The sequence below is a fragment of the Rhea americana genome, unplaced genomic scaffold (genome assembly GCF_003343005.1).
Source record: "Rhea americana isolate MKP2758 unplaced genomic scaffold, rheAme1 scaffold_4, whole genome shotgun sequence".
NCBI lineage: Eukaryota > Metazoa > Chordata > Aves > Rheiformes > Rheidae > Rhea > Rhea americana.
In genome coordinates, this window is record NW_028186534.1 from 5,903,140 (window position 1) to 5,925,478 (window position 22,339).

Sequence of the window (22,339 nt, forward strand, 5' to 3'; positions counted from 1 at the left end):
GCTGTTACATAGAGATTATGAAATTTTTAATCTGTTTTATTACAGATTTTCACAAACTAATTTATTTCCAGATGCCAGATACTTAATTTGAAAAAGGTTGGAAATGAAAAAGGTTGGAAATTCTTACATGGATGCCAGCTGTTAGTGGTGGAAGTGACTGAGCAAAGAGGACTAGTTAGCTTTCAGCTGAAATCTTCTGTCCTTGCCCTAGCACAATCCTTGAACTGTTTAAACAGAAGACTATCATATCACTAATATTTTAAGACTTTTTTGGGCACAGAACATTGAGCTTTATGAATGAGTCAGACTTTCTGGATTTATACACTGAACTTCTAATGCTGAACTTTAATGCACATTTTGTAATTGGTTTATTAACCTGAGCATCTGTTTTCTGAGGCCAGTATAAATAAATTTAAACTCTCAAAATCTATCAAGTGTTTGAAAATATGTGTTGTTTTGGGGAAGTTGGGAGGAAATATGTAGCTGCTTCATTAAAAAAACAAAAACAAAAAAACTTCTTAACTAGTAAAACTTTAAAATATTAGTGACTAATGACCAAAAAGTGAGCAGTAGACCAATACTAATGACCAAACAGTGAACAACCAGCAACTTTGGTATAAACAGAGGCCCTTAAAATCAGGAGAGCCTTACTTTTCTCTCTTTATTTTTTTTTTATTTTTTCTGTCCTATGAGCTCTTTCTTTCCTAAGATGAAATTCTGATTATGCATTATGCAAGAATTTGGAGACATATTAAAGTCTTTATTTCTTAATACTGGTTGAGTTTATTTACACTGTATGTAATGTCTCTGAAAGATAGTAGGGGATTGGGAGTGAGTGTAAATAAAAAGTCATTCCTCAGGCCCTGTTTCATGAAGTCAGAGGTCCCCTTGAGAAACATCACCAGTGGTTCCAAGGGCATCTCTTGTCCTTTGGTTTCCAGTTTACAGCTTGTCATTTGCAGTTTGTTTAAATTCTAGAAAATATATCTTGGTTATGCAGCGCAGTGTTCAGCTTTACTATGATAAGGTGCGGGATGAAACTTTTCTTGCCCCTCCCCTTCATTCTAGTATCTTCAGTTTTTAAATCTTCTCTCTCTCCTTCCTCCTCACTCTCCCTGAAGCCTTTGAAGTTTACACACATAGCCTTTACCTTGTTCTTTTGTGGTAGTTGTCCTATAAAAGTAATAATGCTGTTAAGTGGCTTGCAGGATGTCAGAATGAAAATACCAGGTAATTCGGAAAGGAGAACTCTGATTAGAATCACTGTTGTTAGTTTACAAAGCCTACAAAACCATACAGATCAGGCAAGATACTTTTTARAACTCATACAAACCCATACTGCAAACAAACTAAAGTCTAGATTTGCAAGGACTTAATTCCTTCAGGAGCTCTGTAGATATCAGGGCTTGCTTATGCAACAATCTATTCAAGAGGAGGTTAAGCCAAAATACTTTATCTGGAGACCCCTAATGTTTGGGAAAATCAAGGTCTGGATCTCATCTCCGTGATTATTTTTCTTATAGAAGATGAGTAACTTACTCAGAACCTCTTTAATAAGAACATTTAATAAGACTGCGGTTTGTTTCCTGGCACTGACTTTGATGATAAAGATAGCAAAGCTTTTACTTTGCAAAACAGCTGTCAAGAAAATCATTTTGTCTTCTCAAAATCTCTATCCTTCCAATAACAKTTCAGATTTATTTCTGGAGCAGACTGAATTGCTGGTGGAAAAAAAATGAGGTGGACATGAAAAATGAGGGGAGAACCAGGGTTATTTTCTTATACTGACCCTCCATTCAGTTGTTTCCTGTTTTGGCAGTGAGTACGTTGCTACAAAACACCAGAAGCCAAGTGTTCCTGCCAGCTACTCTGAACTTCTTCTGTTATGGGTCATAAATTTCAAGGACAAACTGTATTTTGAACTTACTGAAATTTGAGAAGGTCCATGTAATTCTTTAACCTCATACTAGAGTTTAGTACAATACTCAGTACAAACAATCAATCTCTAATTGCCCGTTTTCTTTTGACCTCAAAAAAAAGAGTTAAAAATCAGTCTTTACTCATTGCAGATAATAACACTGAACGAACATGAGAATCCAAACAACTGGATTCTGCGAAATTGAAATGATTAATACAACATGAATGTTTTCCTTTTGACAAGAAGAAAAAAGTATATAACACTACTGAAAATGCTAAATGACACAAGCGTGTGGCTTTCTCCCTTGCTCAAATGCATACCTATGCTGTCAGAACAGTTTGGATACGAGTGTTTCATTGAACATTTACAGCGTTCAGTTATATACCATGGTAAAGTGGGTATAATAAGGTACTGCAGGATTAACTTTAATGATTCCTGAATTTCTACAGTTGGATGTGTTGAAACAGTTAGATTAGAAATAGTCCACAATATTTGCTAGCTGTAAAGAAGAAGATGGGCCCGGAAGAAATTAGTACCCTTTCCCAAGTGCTGATATGATTTAATAACATGATCGTGCCTTGTTTACATTCTCCTGGGGGGTTATTTCCGTGCCCACAGCCAGCTGACTATAGTGATAGAAGCATTGCTTACACTGCGTTGCTACAACCTGTTCCAGATTGCCCACGTAGTGCTGAATTAGCAAGGGGCTTTCTAGGAAAATCATGTTGCAAGTGAGTGATTTTTTTTTTAACTAATGTAATAGTTCTGTTGAACTTTAAACAAGCCTGTCCCTTCTTCTCTCTCCACGCGGCTTGACCTCTGGAAGAGGCTGAGCATACCAGCCCACTGGCTTTTCAGAGATATATTAGTAAGCAAATCAATATTATCATTTTTCCTTGAAAACAAAACTGAGAGATTAGATAAAATATTCAAAAAAGGGAATTAAAATTGACATGTATTTCATTTATCTGGTAGAATTTCTGAAGCTTGTTGTTATGGTTATGGTTACATGATGTTTGTTAGTATGGTTATTGTTACATTATGTAGTTCTGCATTCATTTATCTGGTCTTTGGATACACTTTGAGCTTCTCATTACCTACAAGTTACATCCTCATTTCTCATCCCCATCCAAATGTCCTGATACCAGGTTTCTTAGAGTGTAAGAAGTCCAGTCTTGTTTGTCAAAGTGAGTTGAATGAAAAGTTGGTCTTGGCATGCTTTATACATTAGCAAGAGAAGGAGTCAGTTCACTGTTTCTCAGTGACTAAATTTGCTACCTGAAGACGTTTTGCTRTTTTTTCCTCTTTGTGTCAAGTAGCTGTTTGTTTTAGACCCTTTAGTACTATCTGTTTTTCTTGCGATCCTCTGTACAGGTCTTTGCTTCTTCATATGATTGTATTAACTTTTTTCCATTCTGATATCATCTGTAAAGACATCTCAGAAAAATCAGCTTTCATTTAACTTTGCTATTTAAATTTGCTACATCAGGTGTAAAAAGTGGAAGACTTAAAAACAAACAAACAAAAAACCCTACAGTAGTGTCATATTTTTTTATGTTACCTTTAAGAGTAAACATTCTTTTTTTTTTCTTCTTGTAGAACAAAGCCCTTAAGCTAAAACGGCTATATTTTTTTAACTTAAGTATTTATATGCTTCCTGTGAGTTGCTTTCCTTAGTATGACTGCTTCAGTAGACAGATCACTGTGCACTTCTGTAGGTCTTGATAAGATCTTGGCAATTGCTGTTTCCCATAAGGAACAGAACTGTTAAAATGACAGTATATCATTATCTCTTACTGTGAGCTACTCTAGAATTTATGATGCAGTAAAATAAAAAGTGTGATCAAATGGAGGCCTGCTCAAAAGTTCACAGAAAGCCTTTATACTGAATATATAGTTTTTCTTCTGGAAATACTGGTATGCAAATCTAAGCAAATTTGCAGTATGTTTCAGTGACTGATGTCGTGAAAGCCTCTTCATGTGACTTAATATTTATAGGAAGATAATTTTTTATCTTYTTTCTAAACCTCCTGCTGTTATATGTGAACAAGATAGTGAGGGTGTAGTCAGTGTGCTGTTGTACTAGTGTTTACRTATGGCAAAACTGGGTAGTGCTGAGTGCCAGTGGCAAGGAAAGTAGCAGAAAAGACTACCAAAAGTAATTGATTTGGGTGAAGGAGGAGTTAACAAATCTGGAGCYCTAGAGTAGCTAGGGGTTAAGAGACTGAACTGGGGGGAATTTTTTGAAGGCTGGGATGAATGAAGTCAAAAGGCTGTGGGCTCTGGAGTAAATTACTAAGGTTAGGTTTGTGGGTGGGAGAGGGGTCAGGAAATCTGGTGCAGAAGGCACCAAGGGACAAGGGACTGAGCCACCATGAACACATCTTCCTGCTGAATGTCTCAAGGACTCTGGAGAGGATGGGTTCAGAGAACCATGTCTTTTATCTGAGTAGCACAGCCCTCTACCCCTTGCATTCTGTGTCCTATCTTTGCGACAGGAAATGCGATACTGCCAAGCCAAATTGAATCCATTCATGTAATGGACAGCCAACCACCTTCTCTTGAAAAGCACTGAAGAACTGCTTATTCCAGGCACTGCTACAGCTTAACAGCAACAAGAACATTCCATTTGAAGAACAGTACCTCAGCAGACTTCCTCTTTCCACTGTTGAAGTTCTTGGGGGTATTTGTACCATGTACAGGGCTTAAAACCTGGGGATGAGTGGCCTGGAATGATTCATGCTCAAAACCAGAAGCATTTAACTTTGGAAAACTGACTTCAGTTCTAGCCCTTCCTCTTTGACTTTTTATATTACATGACCTTTTAAATGAAATGTCGTACTTCCCTTTTAAATAACAGTATCTTTGCAGTGTGACTGCAAATGTGATTCAAGAAGGTGTTAAATAACCTTATCAATCCCTGTATTCATCCACTAACTTTAGTTCTTGTAACATCACTGGCTTCAGGTCACTCATAGCATAACACTTCTATGCTTTGGATGAGTCTGCTTTCTCCARCAGGGAGATCTTGTAGTAGTATTATCGATGTGTTTTGAAAGTGCCATGCCACCTGCGTCAGTAGTTTTCTAATTTGATATGCTGACTCTTGCACGAACTAATAATAGAAGCTTCTGAGGAATGTAACAAGAAAACCTACAACAAGGAGACCATTTTACATAACTTGTCACTGGAGTGTTTCTCTCCAGTAATCGTCTACTGAAGACCATCTGATTTCCACTGAAGTCAGCTTCCTGTCCTGGAAGTGCTCTTAGGTATCTCATTACCATTAGGTGCTCAAGTAGCTACTGTAGGCAGAAAAAACACTTTTATCCCACATTGCTGACATGAGAGTTCCCATCTTTTCAGGCACAGATCTGGCCACTGAAGATGTACATGACCTTCAGGATTTTATGTTTTAATGGTATTCATTACATTTAGAAATGAAGTGCCACGTGCTAGTTGGATCTTCATACAAAGCAGAAGCTTGCTTGATGTCAGATCTAGGTCCTTACTAAAACTRTATATATATATTTTTTTTTCWTTTTTCCTCTCTGTTGAAACTTGCTTTAGAAATATATTATGCTATTTAAAATTGTCTGTGCTCCTGAAAGGTACACGGGTAACCTTCTTCTCTATTTCTCTATGTCCATGGGAGTTATGCATCTTCTTCAATTCATTTATTCTTTCTGTACCTGTGGGTATCTTAGCATCTTTTTTTTTTAAAAAAAAAAAAATAGTATTAGGGTAGTGAGGTAATAGCCAACTCTTTAGTCCCCAAACAGTAGCCTAACAATAACCTCAACTAGTTTCACCCAAAATTTACAGCAAAAAAAAAATGTGTAAGGATATAAGTTGGTTTGCATTTTGCTATTTTATTTTCAAATGGACCCTGAGACGTTTCTTTACACTAAAAAAAAAAAAAAAAAAGACTCTGTGGGAAATGTGGTTAGAGATCTAGAAAACCATTTTTCCTAGTTTCTTGTTTTTTTCTCTTGTTAATCCTGTGTGGTGAATACAGAAGAGAGGGAGGAGAGAGGAAAAAAAAGCACTGCAAAATGCAGAATCGCCGACTTAGTGTCAGGGATGAATTTAGGAAAACAGACATTTTAGTTGCTTTGTGTTTAAGTTATTAGACTGTGGCAGTCGAGATCATATTCTCCAGACTGCATTCTTCATAAGCAGAAATACTAGCAGACATGTGTTAAGTTATAAAAAGATAACAGCTGATGTCAAGGCTTATTTCAGTGAGGAGCCATTTCAGAATACTGTACTAATTTTGAGCAGGTAGATGTAAAATAGAACTCTGAGCTTGACATGTAAGATTCAGTGTAATTTGATACGTATCTGAATAATGGGGTAGAGAAAGGTGAACGTGCAGCGGATAGCCCGCAGTATTGCAAGTGATTCTTTATGCAAAACTGACAGAAACAGAAAAACATTCCAAACTGGCCTGTATTTTATGATTTTGAGGTGGTATTAAATCCTCTTCCTCTGATGTTGGAAAGCTATCACAATTTAAACCAGAGCCCAGCTAGTTTGAAACTCTTAATGAAGGAGCRTCCAACCTTTCTGTGCAAGTGGTCTACGTACTGCAAACAGCTCTGCAAATGGGCTATGTTCATGTGTGCAGAAGCCGGTTCTCTCCTCACGTTGGTTTTAGATGTGTGGATCCACTTCCATGCTCTAATGTATCTGTATCTGGACAGATAACTTACTTAATGTAATACTCTTCATTCAGTTAACTATATTTAACAAAATAGGTTTCATCTTATGAAAAGGGGTGAGTTTAGCTGAAAGATTAGTTTTTAATGATTATTTTTGAATGGCCTCTGGGCTAGGTTCAAATGTTTATTTCATGTATTTGCACAAACTATTTGTCTTAGGACTTCTTAAACCTATTTATCCTATCTATATACCTTTTTATAGTAAATCCATTCCTTCAGTTTTCATTAATTTTGGTTAAACCTGACAGCTTCATTTTGAAGTTCCTAGTACTATAATTTATAAGAATTGTATACTTATGCAGTATTTATTTATAGTGTGAAGCTCTATTTCTACAAATTGAGACTAATGTCCAAGGACTTTAGAATTCTTTTTATTGTGTCTTCTGAAATTGTATCAGATGTTTGAGGTATAATATGGATCTGAAAACACCTGGAGGAAACCCGTAGTATATGCTTAAGATGGTACACATGGTTTAGTTGTGTGTGTAAGTTGGATATAAATACGTTTTTGCCATTTGCAGGTTTGTGACCTCTTACTGACAAGTCATGATAAAGATCTAAATGATTTTAGGCATGACTGTAGCATGCAGTTGTTGATGCATCACTCTATGTGCATGTGTGATGCCGAGGAATATTTTTTTTTTTATTGTAGTGAACTTTCTAATTTGTTGCTAAGTCAGAAAAATAATTGATAGTTCTACTGATAGAGGAAACAACTGCATAAAGCAGTTTCTATGAAAGTGCTTTGGGGCAGAGACTCTGCTTCATCAGGTGTAGTCTGTTTCTACTATGATTCTACTTCTCTGGTACTGCTACTTAAAGCTTTACTATTTTATTACGGAAGATAATATTTTAACATGCAAATATTATTAGTGCTATATTTTGATAAATTTAAATTCAATTCTTAATTTGAAACCCAAAGACCTTACTGTCCAAAATTTCAATGTATGAAAGTGTCATGTTAATTGGGTATTTGTCTTAAAATAGCTAATGGTATGATGATATTAGAAGGATTCACATCTAAGACTTTCATTTATTTTTTTAAAGGACATCAGGCATGAAGCCAGTGACTTTCCATGTAAAGTGGCAAAACATCCCAGAAACAAAAACAGAAACAGGTACAGAGATGTCAGCCCCTGTAAGTACACTTTCTTCTCCATTTTTTGTAATAGATTGTTGACCCTAATGACTTCTTTTTACAGTTAAAGACTCTTTGTAAGAACAAGATTTGTTAGACATCTTTAATAAATATGATAGACATCTTTAATAAATATAGATATGCATCCAAGGCAATTTTTTCATTAATGTAGTTATGCTACAGGTGTCACAGAATGCCATTATATCCATAGGATTACACTATAGTAGCATACAGTAGATTCTATACTTGTGAACAGAAATCTGAAGAGAAGAACTTACTTTACCATTCAATCCTTGTGATAGAGATGAATCATTGTTGAAATAGCATTAATAGGAATGCAAGTATCTTTTCCATGAATGTCCTTTTAGTAATTGCCCTTAACTAAGATGAGGTTTGCCCTTACACAAAATGTGACTGGAAATAAATCCAAAGCTATTAAGGACAGAGAAAACAGAAAGTTGTAAAAGTGGTAGTATTAGTCTGAGGCCTCTGTTTCTGAAATGATTATCATTAAATATTCTGGAGACTTCTCAATTTGTGTGAATTATGACATGTGAATTTGCTGATGAGAAATGCATCTCTGAGCACCCGTCCTCCCCGTAAGGCACTCTGCAGTGACAGCACAGGTCAGTGTTGCAGCCTGTCTTTCTTTCCATGATCCTGCGTACCAATGGTGATAACAATCAGGGCTGCCTTGTGTGTGGCATGCTTACTTTTGGGGTGCAAGAGAGATTGCAACAATGAAAACATACGGGATTGCAGAGAACTACAGGAGTAGAGTGAAATGATCAACAAATTAAGCTTGGTATGTGAGACAGTAGGGAAAGTTCACAGCTAGTTCACTAAAYTGCCTTCTCTGCTCTAAATGGCAATGCCAGTTCTGGGACTTCTTCCCCTCTTCTTTGAGGGTGCAGCAGTGCTGCCTGTTTCGAATACAGGTGTCATGTAGATTCTCTCTTTAGTCATATATCTGTATCCTGTTTGAAGACAGAATATTGGCATGTACCAGTGGTTAGAAGTCACTTGAGACTTTGTGACGATTCAGTAGGAAACAGTGATGTTGCATATGTAGTTTCCTTTACAAAGCAGTTCTAGTATTTGCAGTTGTGAGTTGCAGATGACTTTTTCTTTTTTTTTTTTCTTTAGATAGTACTGCTTCCAATCTGTTTGGTTTTTCTTGCAAAATGTGGAAACTCTTGTGTGTGTTATTTATCCTAAACAGAACAAGCTGGAAGTGACAAAAGAGCAATGAAATTATGTTTGCAGTAATTGGGGGGAGTTTTTGTTATTTTTTCAGTACATGACTGTGTGGTTGGATTGAGAAGAACATCTAAATGTCTACAAGAAGAAGAATAAATCTCTGTTCTATTTGTCCAACCTATATTAAGGCAAACTTTTATCAATCTTGAAGAAGCTAGTTTTGAATGTTTAAGATACAAAAGACATATAGTTGTATAATTAGATGTGTTTAAAAACAATATGTTGATAAATGTACAAGTAGGTCAGTATGATGTGGTTTGCAAATACAGTTATGATTTGCTTATCTTTAGATGCAAATGCCTCCATTTTTGCAATATATACAAAGTCCAAAGTATTTGGACTGTTCTAGTGTTTAGTGCTGTTCTCATAGTATTTATATTGTATTTCCAGAGTTACAAGTACCAGATACTACTTTTGTTGTATACTTGATTAAGTATAAAGAGTTTTCACTCTTCAGGATGGCTCAGTCTTTTTGATCCTAATACCTGATGGGCTTGTGCGTGGATTGTGCTGTGATGCATATACATTAACCAGTGTTTTCTAATTATGCTGCAGTTGATCACAGTCGAATTAAGCTAAACCAAGGTGAAAATGACTATATAAATGCCAGTTTGATAAAAATGGAAGAGGCCCAAAGGAGCTACATCCTTACCCAGGTAACTGGTGGTGGTGGTAATAGAAATCATCAGTGACTGGAGTTGGYTTTGGGGGGGATTTCTTTAGCCTATTGTGTTTGTTTTCTGTATTTTAAAATACATTCAATTTATATAGCCATTCATATGGATATTGTTTCTGTTTTACAGAAACAGTGTGTATTTTTTTCCTGCTCCCTGTCAGCACYGGCTGACTTTCCTAGACAATCTCAACCCCTTTGTATATTCAGCTTTAGGCTCATCTAGATTTTGTTTTAGACGGAAACTAACATACTTGATGAAATCTGCTTATGATGTATTGGCTTATGACAGGCAATATTTAGATGTGGTTGAAATGAATCACCTTTGTGCAGGTTTTGAACCTGCAAGGTTCAAAGGGCTTTGAACCACTATAGCCTTATGTCCACCTATATATTCTCTAAACAGTGAACTTCATTCAGTAGGAGGGTGTCAGATTCACATAAGAACTGTATATATGAACTTCAGGAATTTCAAAATCTATTTGGAATAACATATTTTAAATATAATGAATATTAAGAACATTATGTTGAATAGAAGTTATATAAAGTATGCTAGAGATTTTCTTATACTTGTAATTAATTTTGAAGGGCTCTGATCTACTGTTCCAAATAAGCAGTATGCTCCATCACATATTTGTAGTTAAGTGTCCTTCTGAAAATGATGTTAGTGCAGTATTTACAAGTAATTTGTTTTAACTCTTAACAATCCAACCCCCAAAAGGTACAAGTTGGGCAATGCTGGTGCTTCTACCTTTAGCATAAATACAGACTTCTGTGATGATGGTGGGGGGGGAGAAGTTGCTGGTTTTCACTGAATGTGTGACTTCCACACCTATTTGTGTAATAGACTTAAAAATGCTTAGATACCCTGACTACTGATTCTGAGAGCTAACAGCTATGCCAGAATTCTTGTTTGTCCTAAGTATTCAGTTCCCTGGAGACAGTCCTGGTCTCTAATCTTGGCAAAAAAAAATTTTTCTTCCTCCAAGTGTTAGATAAAGGTAGACTGGGTTTAATATTTTCAAGTGAAGGTCAGCAGTTCTTCCTTCCCRTTTCCAGAAAATGAAGAAAAATCTCTAACCGAAGCAGTGGACAGCGAAAAGTTTAATAAGAGAACAATTCTGAACACACGCTTATTTTCTTGATACRGGACAAGCAAGACTGATCATAGCGTTAAAGAGAGAAATATTTATGTGGAGTAAAGATGTTCAGCTAACTTGAGTCAGTGATCTGTTTGATACRGCATTTAACGGATTTGAATGCCTTTATTTAAATCCAGTCATTTTTTTTGAGGTCCCTGGCCCCCTGTTCTCTTTGAACAAAGTATTGGWTAGTGAATAAGTGGCACAATGTCGTTGGTTTGTGTTGGCAAAAATTCAGGGCAGTGATTCTGGAGTGAAGAATTGCAAGGGAACATAACACAAATACTAGCTTGTAAGGGAATCTACTTTGTGAGTGGATAGTTCTTGAAAAAGTTATSATTTTGTTCAGTCTCAAAGCAAACAGTGCAATATCCATGAAGATTCTTGAAACCTGCTTAGCTCATTAAGTGATCTGGTCTTTTCAGTCTTTTGAATGTTTCTCCATTCAATTTGGTAATTTTCAAATGTAATAAATAACARTGATATATTGCAGAATAGTTAAACATATGCTTTAATACTACTGTTAGTTAAAGAGGACTCATTTCCCTATTACTTGTTTTCCCTTCCTAAGAAAGTTCTCTCAGCATTTTTCATTCCCAGTTCTCTTCTCGCAAATGAGACTACTTCTCTCTTCCTGTTATGTGTGGGAAACAGATTTACCACACTTTTGTGGGTGAATTCACAGTGGGAAAATGGAACTTAAAGCTATAGCACCACTTTTTTTACAGTTTAAAATAAGAAGTTTTCTTGTTACTTACCCAAATTTATTGCCTAGTGCAGTGACTTTTACCAAGGAACGTAGCTCTGACATTAAATTCTGTTAATAATGCTTATTTCTGGGGATTCTGTCTGTACAGGGTCCTTTGCCAAATACTTGTGGTCACTTCTGGGAGATGGTTTGGGAACAGAAAAGCCGTGGTGTTGTCATGTTGAACAGAGTGATGGAAAAGGGATCAGTAAGTACTTATCTGGTTTTAGCTGTGTGTTAGTTGCATGTGCATGGTTAAAAAAAGCAATAATCGAAGAACAGTAGTAGAAAATAAAGTGATCATGTCTACTTTATCTAATAAACTATTCCTAGGATTGAGTACTTGCTGAACCAATCTTAATGAAGTCAGAAATACTCTAGTTTGTGATTGCAGGTTCTGATTTCTTCTGAATTTGGCTGAAATAAGACGTGAACACAATAGGACTCTCCGCACAGATGAATATTTGGTCTTTATTGCTAGGTATTTGAATGGGGTTCTTACTTTTTACTGTATGCAGATTGTACCTCTCAGAAGTCATTTAAATCRATGTTCATCTTCAAGCATTATGAGSTGGTTTTAAAGTAATTGAAGATGCACTTTAACTTSAAGTTTCCTTCATGCAATAAGAGTTCTAATTTATTATTCACACCTTTTATATGTGTTGCTTTTCCTCTCTGTGTCACTGGTTTTGAAAAGATGTCACAAATATGAGGTAAACTGGGGTACAATGAAAAGTACTACCTAGCTTAAGCATTCACCTTAAGGGTTCATCACAAACACAGTTGTTAATCTAGTGATTTACTTGCTAGGACAAGCTCAGTGGGCTTCGTTCTGTCCAGACGTTTTAAGAAGCTTACTTTAGACAAGACAGACAAAAGAAAGTGGAACAACAGATAAACCATCAGGGTAATTTTAGGTAATAAGCCTTCAGATGGGGTTAAAAAAAAAAAAGGTTCCTCTGGCATAAAGAACAGCTGCTGTCTTGAGGGGAAATGGCTCAGCCCTGCTGATGGTAGAGAGGACAGGAACCATCAAGTGTGGAGTTAATTTTTTCATCCATGGGTTCAGAAATTTGTCTGTGTACTAATACAGCTGCTATCCTGTGCTCCTAAAGTGGATTTGCAGCTGTGCAAATTCAAGACTACAGTAATTTTAAAAATTGATAGACATAAACAGTTTTACGTTCAATGTTATATTACAAAGACGCTCCGGAGGATGGGTAGTGAGTATGTTGGGTATCCAGCAGTGATAACTGGGTGGTATATGCTTTTGCATAATCAGGAAAGAACTTTCAATAATTGGGAAAATTCATGTGCAGTGAGTTGTATTTTAATGAACTGTAGTCTTGATTTTGAGTTTCACCTTTATTTGTAGTGTAAGTGAAACGTAATCTTCAAAAGAGATGCAGTAACCATATTTTTCAATATTTTTTTCCTTTCCAGCCAGTCTCACTCATTCTCTCCACTGCCAATAGTTTTGAACAAAATGAATTACTGTGATTCCCTTAGGGCAGGCAGCAAACACTTCTCAGCAAACAGCCATGAGGGACCTACAGTGAAGCTCAGCAAAATATTGTTTGCAGACACATTTGGTGGAGAAATTAGACACACAGTCTTTGGCTATCTCTTAAATAACAATAGGAAAAAATGCAGAGGATTGTAAGTTTAGACCCTAATAGTTTACACCCTAATAAACTAGAGGATGCAGTCTGAGTCAGAACTAGAATAAGAATGAAATTACTTTACCTACCTATGAGTAAAATACTGAAGGGTTTTCTTATGAATGGARTAATCCAAAATCTCATCTGATGTTTCACTTGCATATTAGGAACATTGTAATTCTCTGTAGCTTATTAGTAGAATTCATAACACCTTTTCATACTGTTTGGTACGTTCTACTCTTTTTCTTGTTAACATTTATCCCTTCTTTAGAAATGTTTAACTATTAAACATGAGGATAATATATATATAAAATGCAGAGTAGAATAAAATCCAGATTTTAGCAGAGTGTTCTGACCATTTTTATATTTCAAAGTTGTTATATGTTGTTGGTATTATTATTAGTCTGATCCAGGCTAAAATAAATAATGATTTTGGTAATTTCTGAATAGATTGTACAGCAGTGCAGCTCAGCTCCACACTTTTTCAGCTCATATGTGGAATAAAAAGACCTCTACATACATAAAGCTGTCCTAAATTCATAGGTATTTTCATTCATAAGTCCAGACAGTGTCAAAGTAATTTGAAATATAAAAAAGATTGACTGAGGATGTGTTTCTGCAATGTATAGGAAAATTGATATCCCTTGAATTAGAATTGTACCTTCTTATAATAAAGGCAGATCATGAAATTGTTTCATAAGAAATTGTTGTATTTAAGGACACTTATTTCTTGCCTTTTAGACAAACATAAATGATATGTGTAAATGTTTTATTTTTAGATAAAGTGTGCACAGTACTGGCCACAGAAGGAAGAGAAAGAAATGTTTTTTGAAGATACAAACTTGAAACTAACCTTGATATCTGAAGACATAAAATCATATTACACAGTACGACAGCTAGAATTGGAAAACCTTACAGTAAGTACAGAAATGACTACCACTCAGATCCTTTAACTTCTTTGAGGTGAAATTTACCTCCTGATCGGCAAAGGTTTTAAAGGGACAACCACCAATTGCAGCAGATTTTCTTGTAGAATTAGTAATCCTACATGAGATTACTCTATAGCCTCCAATTTGTGTTGTGGAAATGAAACTCTAAATATTTTTGTAATATATTTGGGGAAGCYTGAGTCTTTGTATTCCACATCTTCATCCATAGACTCAGTGAAGTTAGCTTGTCACAACGTGGGATTTCAGAGAAGTCTTTATAACATCACTTTGCAAATGTTTTAGTGTTTCTATGCTCAGGTCTGAAATAGTTGCTCTTCTGGTCACTTACACTACCTGTTTGCCTGTGTCTTGTTCTAAGGTTTGTTTTTTTAGGCTGTGGCTCAAGTGTTCAAGTTTTTGATGATGGCTCTCAGAAAGCAGGAATCATTTCAACCATGGTCTTGCAATGAGCTGTATGGAGCTCAGCATGAGGACCAGGCCACTAGCTTTAAGAAAGTAGCTCTTTTTTCTTTTGGGCAATATCAAAATACTGTGCACACTTTCTCACCCTTCCCCTCCCCTTCAACATTGCCCTGTGTTAGAGCATTGCTCTAACAGAGGAGAAAAACAAAAATAGTCATTCAGAGCAGTGAGAGCTGATCTAAAGCTCCTGGGGAAGACTGGCTAAGGAAGAACACTGAATGCAGGTAGTTGAAAATAATATCTGAGGTTCCCTATGGGGTCGAGCTAGGTGTGTATATTGTGACATGCTAGTCTGAATTCTGCAGTACTCTTCTGCCCTAATACTGCTCACTACTTTACTACTAAGATACAGTTATTCCTCAGTTCATCTAGTAGCTTCTTACACGTTTCTTCTTGCCGGGAAATGTGAAACATTTAAGAGGTATGAATTTGACCAGCCAAATTGTACCTGCATGAGTAAGAATTTGGTGGTTGTAGTTTGTGCTGTGACTTAAATACAATGCCTGCCACAGACATGTTTTTTTTAAAAGTTGCAGCTTTGGATTCTAGGAGGATGTAAGCACCAGTAGCTTACCTTTCTTGTTACCTTTGCTCAAAATGCTGAGACCTTTGCAGCAAGACATAATTATTTGCGAGTTAGATAGTTTCTTAGCTATGTAGTTATAAAAGCTTCCTCAGACTAGTGGTACCTTGTCATTTGAACTTAAAAGTCAGCTGTTACTGACAGCTAAAGTTCTTGTGATGTAGTTTGCAAGAGGAAGTAATTTAGCATGAATGTCATAAAAAGCTGTGCATGCACACTTCTCCTCCATTCTGTATTAATCACAGAGTTATTTTTAAAGGAAGTGGCTACAGTTTTTCCAAAGGAATAAATATGAAATTGACCTAAGCTAAAAATGTCCAACCACGATATGTATATTAAAAAAAGATTATTTGCTAGGGAAATGAACATGCGAAGAATGGTATTTGCTCATTGGAACATTGTTGTAGGGAACTGTGCTTTGAATAGTCTGGCTCTTATTTCCAGGCTAAAAGACTTTATAAATACCTTCTCTTACAGACACAAGAAACTAGAGAGATTCTGCACTTTCATTATACTACATGGCCTGACTTTGGAGTCCCAGAGTCACCTGCTTCATTCCTCAATTTCCTGTTCAAAGTGAGAGAGTCTGGGTCACTTAGCCCTGAGTATGGACCTGTTGTCGTGCACTGCAGTGCAGGAATTGGGAGATCAGGAACTTTTTGTTTGGTTGATACATGTCTTCTACTGGTAAGAACTACTTATTCTACATGATGGTGAAATGCTTTTCTGTAGAGTTACTTGAGGGATGGTTTGTTGTAGGCCTACAAAGAGCTGTGGCATTTTCTGTAAAGTACTTTTGTACATTATTCACCATTATTTTCTTTAAGTTCTAGTTTGGGAGCGTATTCCTGTTTAAAGCTAAGACAACTCTCTTTCTTAACAGCTCATTTTGAGCATGTGGAAGTAAAGTCTCTAGTAACAGAGTGTTTTGCAAAGAGAGATCTTGCCTTCATTATTACAAAAAAATCAGGCTTGATTTGGACTAAGCAGTAGTGTAAATTATCCTGAAACAATGAAAAATAAATCTAATCTGTTTCCTTTTACAGAGTCAATTTCCCCTATAGGCAGGGAGATACTATCCTGAGTTCCAAGTCTTTACTCTGTTACTCTATAAMAGCAAATAATATACAGAAGTCACGCCTAGGTTAAAATATCTGCCTTTATTTCAAAAAGGAAAGATAAAAGGAAATACTGACAAGATCTTGGAGATCCAGTGAACTGGTCTATCCCTGTCTTCTTAGAGACCGATACCAGTTTTTTTAATTAAATTATTAATTTTTTACTACAGATTGAGTAATTGTATTGAATCTGATTGGAATGTAAAGCATGTTTCAAATTTTTCTTTTCAGATGGACAAAAGGAAAGATCCTTCTTCAGTGGATGTTAAGCAGGTTCTTCTAGAAATGAGGAAGTACAGAATGGGCCTTATACAGACAGCAGATCAGCTTCGTTTCTCTTATTTAGCTGTTATTGAAGGGGCAAAATTCATTATGGGAGATGCCTCAGTGCAAGTGAGTATTATTAACTGCACAGCCTAATGTAGTAAGTTGCAGCTGTTCTGACTCTAGCAAATATTTTCTGGCATGGACAGGACAGAATGAAACTTTAAATTTCATGCTTGTTTGAGCATGAATAAATTTTTATCTTATGGGGTACTTAAACACAAGACATGCTTTACTACATGATTCTTCATAAAAGTTCTTGTAGCCCTGTAGTACATTAGTGGCCCCTATATAAGAGATACTTTTCAAAACTGTAATCAAAGTGTACACTGGCTGCATCAGTTTTGTCTTCTGTTTTGGATAACAGCAATTTTCTAATATGCCACAAGTTTAAGTATTGTGTTTTAAATTCTATATGTTTGATCTATGGTAAGCAGAACTGGAGCAACACAGACTCCCTTTTGTGCTATTTAAAATTTCATATAGAAGTAGATTAAAATTTCTTGCATTTATAGCTAATATTTTCTTTGTGTGGCAGAGTTCTATATGCTGCACATAGATTAGGTTTGGGTTTCTTTTTGTGTGTCTTTCACTTTTTTAATGCATATGAACAGTCTCTCTAAAAATAAATATGAAACTCAAGTATAAAGTCTCTGCCATATTAAAGTTAAAAATTATAATAACTTTCATAAAAGAAATTATTAAATGGAGGAAARCTTATTAGGGTATTTCCTTTCATGAAGGAACAGTGGAAAGAGCTCTCCAATGAAGACCTGGACCCACTACCTGAACATACACCACCACCTCCCAGACCACCAAAGCGAACCTCAGAAATGCACAATGGAAGGATGCATGAACACACAGAATTTTTTCCTAAGCATCAAGTGGTAGAGGAAGAGATTAGACGCTCAGTCAGCACTGTGGAAGAGATGGCTCCAGATGGCCGAGYTTGTACATCTGTGCCACTGATCACAGACAGGTAATTTACTTAGTTTCCCACCTTTAACTGTCCCGAGAAGAATGGCCAGTTGGCTTACAGCTTTGAGATGTTATAGGAAGCTTGTTCATAAATGGCATTTCATACAAAAGGTCCTGAACAGATCTTGATGAGTTAGTGTAACGCAGTCCTGAAATTCAGATCTGTGTATCCTTTTCAGTGAAAGTTTTGTGCTCACGTTCTTTTAACTTCTCACACAAACTAGGGCTGTTTATGGGATCCTGCTAGAGTAAAAGCAAAAATGGCAACATAATGAGATGATTTAGTCTTGATTTACATACAGTATATGTTAAGTTACAGAGGAGTTCTTTAAGAAGTTAGCTTTCAGCTACATGGCTAATAACTGCGTCTATGCTAACTAGTTTCAGTCAGACTTAAAAATGTGAAAATAATTACAAGCTGCTATTGATCAGAGGAGTAGAAGGGAGTTCATGAGCAGAAAACTTTTCTACCTGTCATTCTAACCTAAATTGTAAGGACTAATAAATGTACAGAAATGCTGTGTGAAAATACTATTACAATGGAGAAGCCAGGGTTTCTGGTACTTAGCCGCTAGATGTCACTACTGCTAAACAAGTGGAGTGGTGTGGAAGTTGTTGAAATCAACATGCTCTGGTTTTGCTGGCAGGTTAAATAGTCTTATTTGCAACACTGAATTGAATGTTACATGGAGCAAAAAGAAAAATTAAAAAAAAAAAATAAAAAAAAAAAAAAACCCTGGGCACACCAGGGATTATCAAGGGGAAGTTCAATGTTCCTCCACTAGATGGTCTCCTAACAAGACATCTTCAGCTTCTATCAGGAATACTGGGAAAAAAGTATCAAGTTTTTGTGTTTTCGACAGAACTCTAGAGCCTTTTCAACAGATGCAGCTGGCAAAATTCATGTATTAGATCAATGAGGGAGTTGTGTGACTGTGGAAACTGGAGATTAGTGAGATTTGTTTTCAGCAGTCTTTCTGCAAAATAACCACCTCTTAATTTCACATAGCAGTACAGAGAGGCCGTGACCATGATCTSAACCTGTTAGCTCCCTCCCACTTCCCTCTCTCTTCCCTCAGTGATAATATAGTTCTGATATCACAATACTTATCTGGGATACAAGATGCCAATTAACACTTTCTATTCCTCATTTTAAGCACATTTTAAGCACGTTTATTTTTCCCTGCCCAGATACTATAGTACCTAAAATAGAACCAAGATTCTTGAGTTCTTCTATACTTCAGCTGTCAGCAGATGTCTAGGAAATCCCCCAGCAAAGCATCTCTCTGCTAGCTACTATCCTACTGGTCCACAGTCAGCACTTTCTGACTTTTTGAGGAGTGCTTGATTTTAGAACCTTAATGTTCTCCTAACGTAGATTTAGACTTGGTTGTCCTAGTTAGCTTCCTGTTTCAGTGGCTGTGCAGGTATCATATCCATGATGAGCAATGGAAGCAGGTGTTGTTTAAAGCKCTCAGCTCACTATTTGAAGGATACAGGATAGTTCCAAGCATCGCTGCCCAACAAGAACATGAACTGGGATTGAATGTGCAAGGTATCAGAGAATCCATTGGTATAAAGAATGATTATCATCCTTCTTTTGGATGGCTTGTGATTGTAAACACTGTTTAAAACATATAATTTAACAGCCCAAACTGCATGTTTGTCATATACTGCAGCTCATGATAGCATGTGATTTGCAGCTTTGTCTAGGGTGTTCAGTGGGTGAGGCCATGTGCTTATAGAGTCCACATGCTTCTTTCAAGTGGAGAATCCAGTACTGAATACTTATTTCTGTCCTTAAGCATTAGTCAAGACACTGAAATTCGGAGGAGAACTGTTGGTGAAAATCTGCATCTCTCGCCCCACAAGGAAGAGTCAATGAAGTCAGAAAACTTGGAAGAGGATGATGAGAATGTGATGACAACTTGGAAGCCGTTTCTAGTGAATATATGCGTGTTCACTTGCCTCACGGCAGGAGCTTATTTCTGTTACAGGGTATGTTTTCATTGATGGACATGCCAGCAAGATTGAGCCTGCAGAAAACACCAACAATTTGATCGGTTTGTAATAAGCTTCTGTGAAAGAAAACTAACTGAGGCATGTGAGCCTTGTCTCAGTGGAAATAGATCTTAGGTTGAAACGCTGGAACTTTGGTTAGGGCTTAAAGAGAGAATTAATGCACTAGGGTTTAATCTAGCCCTGTGGTCCCAAGAACATAATATTCTAATCTCAGGGCCTTAAAATATTCAGGAGTAAGCAGAAAAAATGCCAAATAGTCTTGTTTTTCTTTTGTTATTTTTTCCTTTGTTTTTTAAACTAAATAATAGAATTACAACACATTGTTGTTTTTAGCCTTTTTTAAAAAGCCAGTTCTTTTTCTTTTGTGTTTCAGAAAAACTAGGCACAAGTGAAACTTGCTTGTACTCTCCAGGTGTTGTAACCAAATACATGACTTATACTGATGAGTTCCCAAAAAGGAAAGAGAAACCCACATATCTGAAGAATGTAAACTTTTTGGAAGGGGAGGGCTTTACTTTTTCTACTTTTGTTTGTTTGCTTCATCTGTTAAAGACTGAGTTGTGGGCAGTGCCTGTGGTATTGGTATATTTAATCTTGGCATAACTGTTCTTAAAGAGCTTATTGTTTTACATGTGTTTATAGAAACAGGCTTCTGCATTTGCTCAGGGTATCCCAACATGTCAAGCTTTTTCTTTTTTTTTTTTTTTAAAGAATATCTCCTCATTGACTTTCGTTGCACTCTACTTGCACATATGCCTATTTACATTGTACCAACCTTTGTAAAGCTGTTTTTACCTTTGTATTCTGGGTTAGGTCAGGGTGAAGGGAGGGAGAGAAACAGGAAGGGAAATTCAACCAAAAGATGTCCACCAGCATTTTACAGCTGTTCAGTTGGCATTTATAAGGACCAGTTCTTAAACCTCATCATTTGGAATGTAAAATACAGTTTCACTCTAAATCTGCTCTCTGCAAAATAACGTGCTTTCTGCAAGGGATGGAGTGGTAAAGTACTCAGTATTGCGGGTAATAATCAGGAAAGCATTTCAATAAATCCAGAGCAATTAATGCTGTGGCAGCTTCCTTGACATAGAAAGACGACATACTGGACTCTGAACATAGCAGTTGGCTTATGATGCAAGCATTTGTGTGTTCTGCTTTTTTTAAAGCAAACATTTAAAATACTGGCTTTGATTTGGCTTGAAGATACACTCTTCAGTAATTATTGGACACGGTAGTCCAAGCGGCTAAGCCTTGCACCTCTGCCGACAGGGTTGTTGATGTTGTAGCATAACTTAAGGGAGATGAGTGTTTTTTGTCCTAATTCATGCTCTATACCACACCGCATCTAAATTGTTTCACTTCAGTGGGCCTGTTAAGCAGGCCCAGGACTTGAATAATGTAAAGTGCTTGTAAATAAGGATTTGGGTGCATTGGTAGAACTGTGACTGGAAGTCTGCGTTGCACTAAGCCTTCCTAGTCAATGCTCTTCCTCTCATTAGTACCAGATTATATAGCTTAAACAGTAACAGCAAAGATTTTTTTGCTCATGTCATGGGGATAGGAGCAAACTCACTACTGAAAGTTGTAGTAATTGCAACTAAACCCTGACAATTGATTTGCAACAGTGTTACTAATCATTTTTTTTATCTTTTAAATACATTATAGATTTATAGCACTTAACCACCATTCTCAGTACAAACATTGTTATGGAGTATCTTGCATAAGTTTTCCACTCCGTATTTATTTTTGCAAAGCTGTCTGTAGGTGTAGCTCTTTTCCTTCAATGAATAGGATGGTGACTTGGGAGGGTGTGGGGGGGTTATTTCTATTTTGTATTTTGTTAAGCTTGCATCAAGGGCTTCTCAAATGAACAATAATAAATCCTCAGGTAGTACTGGGAATTAATACTTTACCTGTGAGACTGTTGGTCAGACCAGTACTTGAAAGGAGGAATGTTGTAATTGGTCAATATTTAGTAATATTATTGGAAACATGAAAAATGAGTATAGAAAAATGGTAATATATAATGGCTCATCTGTGTATTTAAGATACAGTATGTGATTGCTTTGTCCCCACTATTCTCTCCATCATCTGGTAGAATATTGTTCTAAGGCAACATTTGTGCCCCATTTGTATTAAAATGCATGTAAAGTCTTCTAGTGTCCTGATTAAATACCATGTGCTTGAAAGATGAAAGAACTTATATTTCTGCTTACTGATGTGCCCAAATTATATTTGCATGAACTGATCATTAAGTGGCTGTGGTTTAAAGAGTGTTGCTGAAAGTATCTTCATTCAGCGATGGACTGATTTGGTGTTTATCAGATAACATGTACTCGCCTAATACTTGGCATGCCTTCCTATTGAATTTCTGCGTACTCAGTGTAACCCAGTTGTTTAGCATGGTTCATTTCAGCTGAGTAAGTGTAGTACAGACATTCCAAAGCATTTAATAAGCCATATTCACACCTCGCCTCTGGTCACTTTAGGCAAGCAATAGCTCAGTGATTTCAGGTTATGACTTGCTGTGCTGCCTTCAAAGCTGCAATGGAGCAAAGAGAAGGAAGCCTCTTCTGCAAGACCTCAAGAGTATGCTTTGAGCTTCAGAAATACCGGCTCCTGAAATAGGGGCTCATTT

The 22,339-nt window shown here is 36.5% G+C and overlaps 1 protein-coding gene across 1 annotated transcript in view; it reads left to right on the forward strand.

The window, feature by feature from the left end:
- PTPN1 (protein tyrosine phosphatase non-receptor type 1) overlaps positions 1-22,339 on the forward strand; it is a 44,600-nt gene extending 22,261 nt beyond the window's left edge. The window contains exons 2-9 of the mRNA XM_085314045.1: positions 7,690-7,780; positions 9,596-9,696; positions 11,713-11,811; positions 14,044-14,181; positions 15,737-15,946; positions 16,609-16,770; positions 17,445-17,680; positions 19,485-22,339. Of these exons, the coding sequence (XP_085170171.1) occupies positions 7,690-7,780; positions 9,596-9,696; positions 11,713-11,811; positions 14,044-14,181; positions 15,737-15,946; positions 16,609-16,770; positions 17,445-17,680; positions 19,485-19,692 (1,245 nt within the window). The 3' untranslated portion in view covers positions 19,693-22,339. The remainder of the gene's footprint in view (positions 1-7,689; positions 7,781-9,595; positions 9,697-11,712; positions 11,812-14,043; positions 14,182-15,736; positions 15,947-16,608; positions 16,771-17,444; positions 17,681-19,484) is intronic.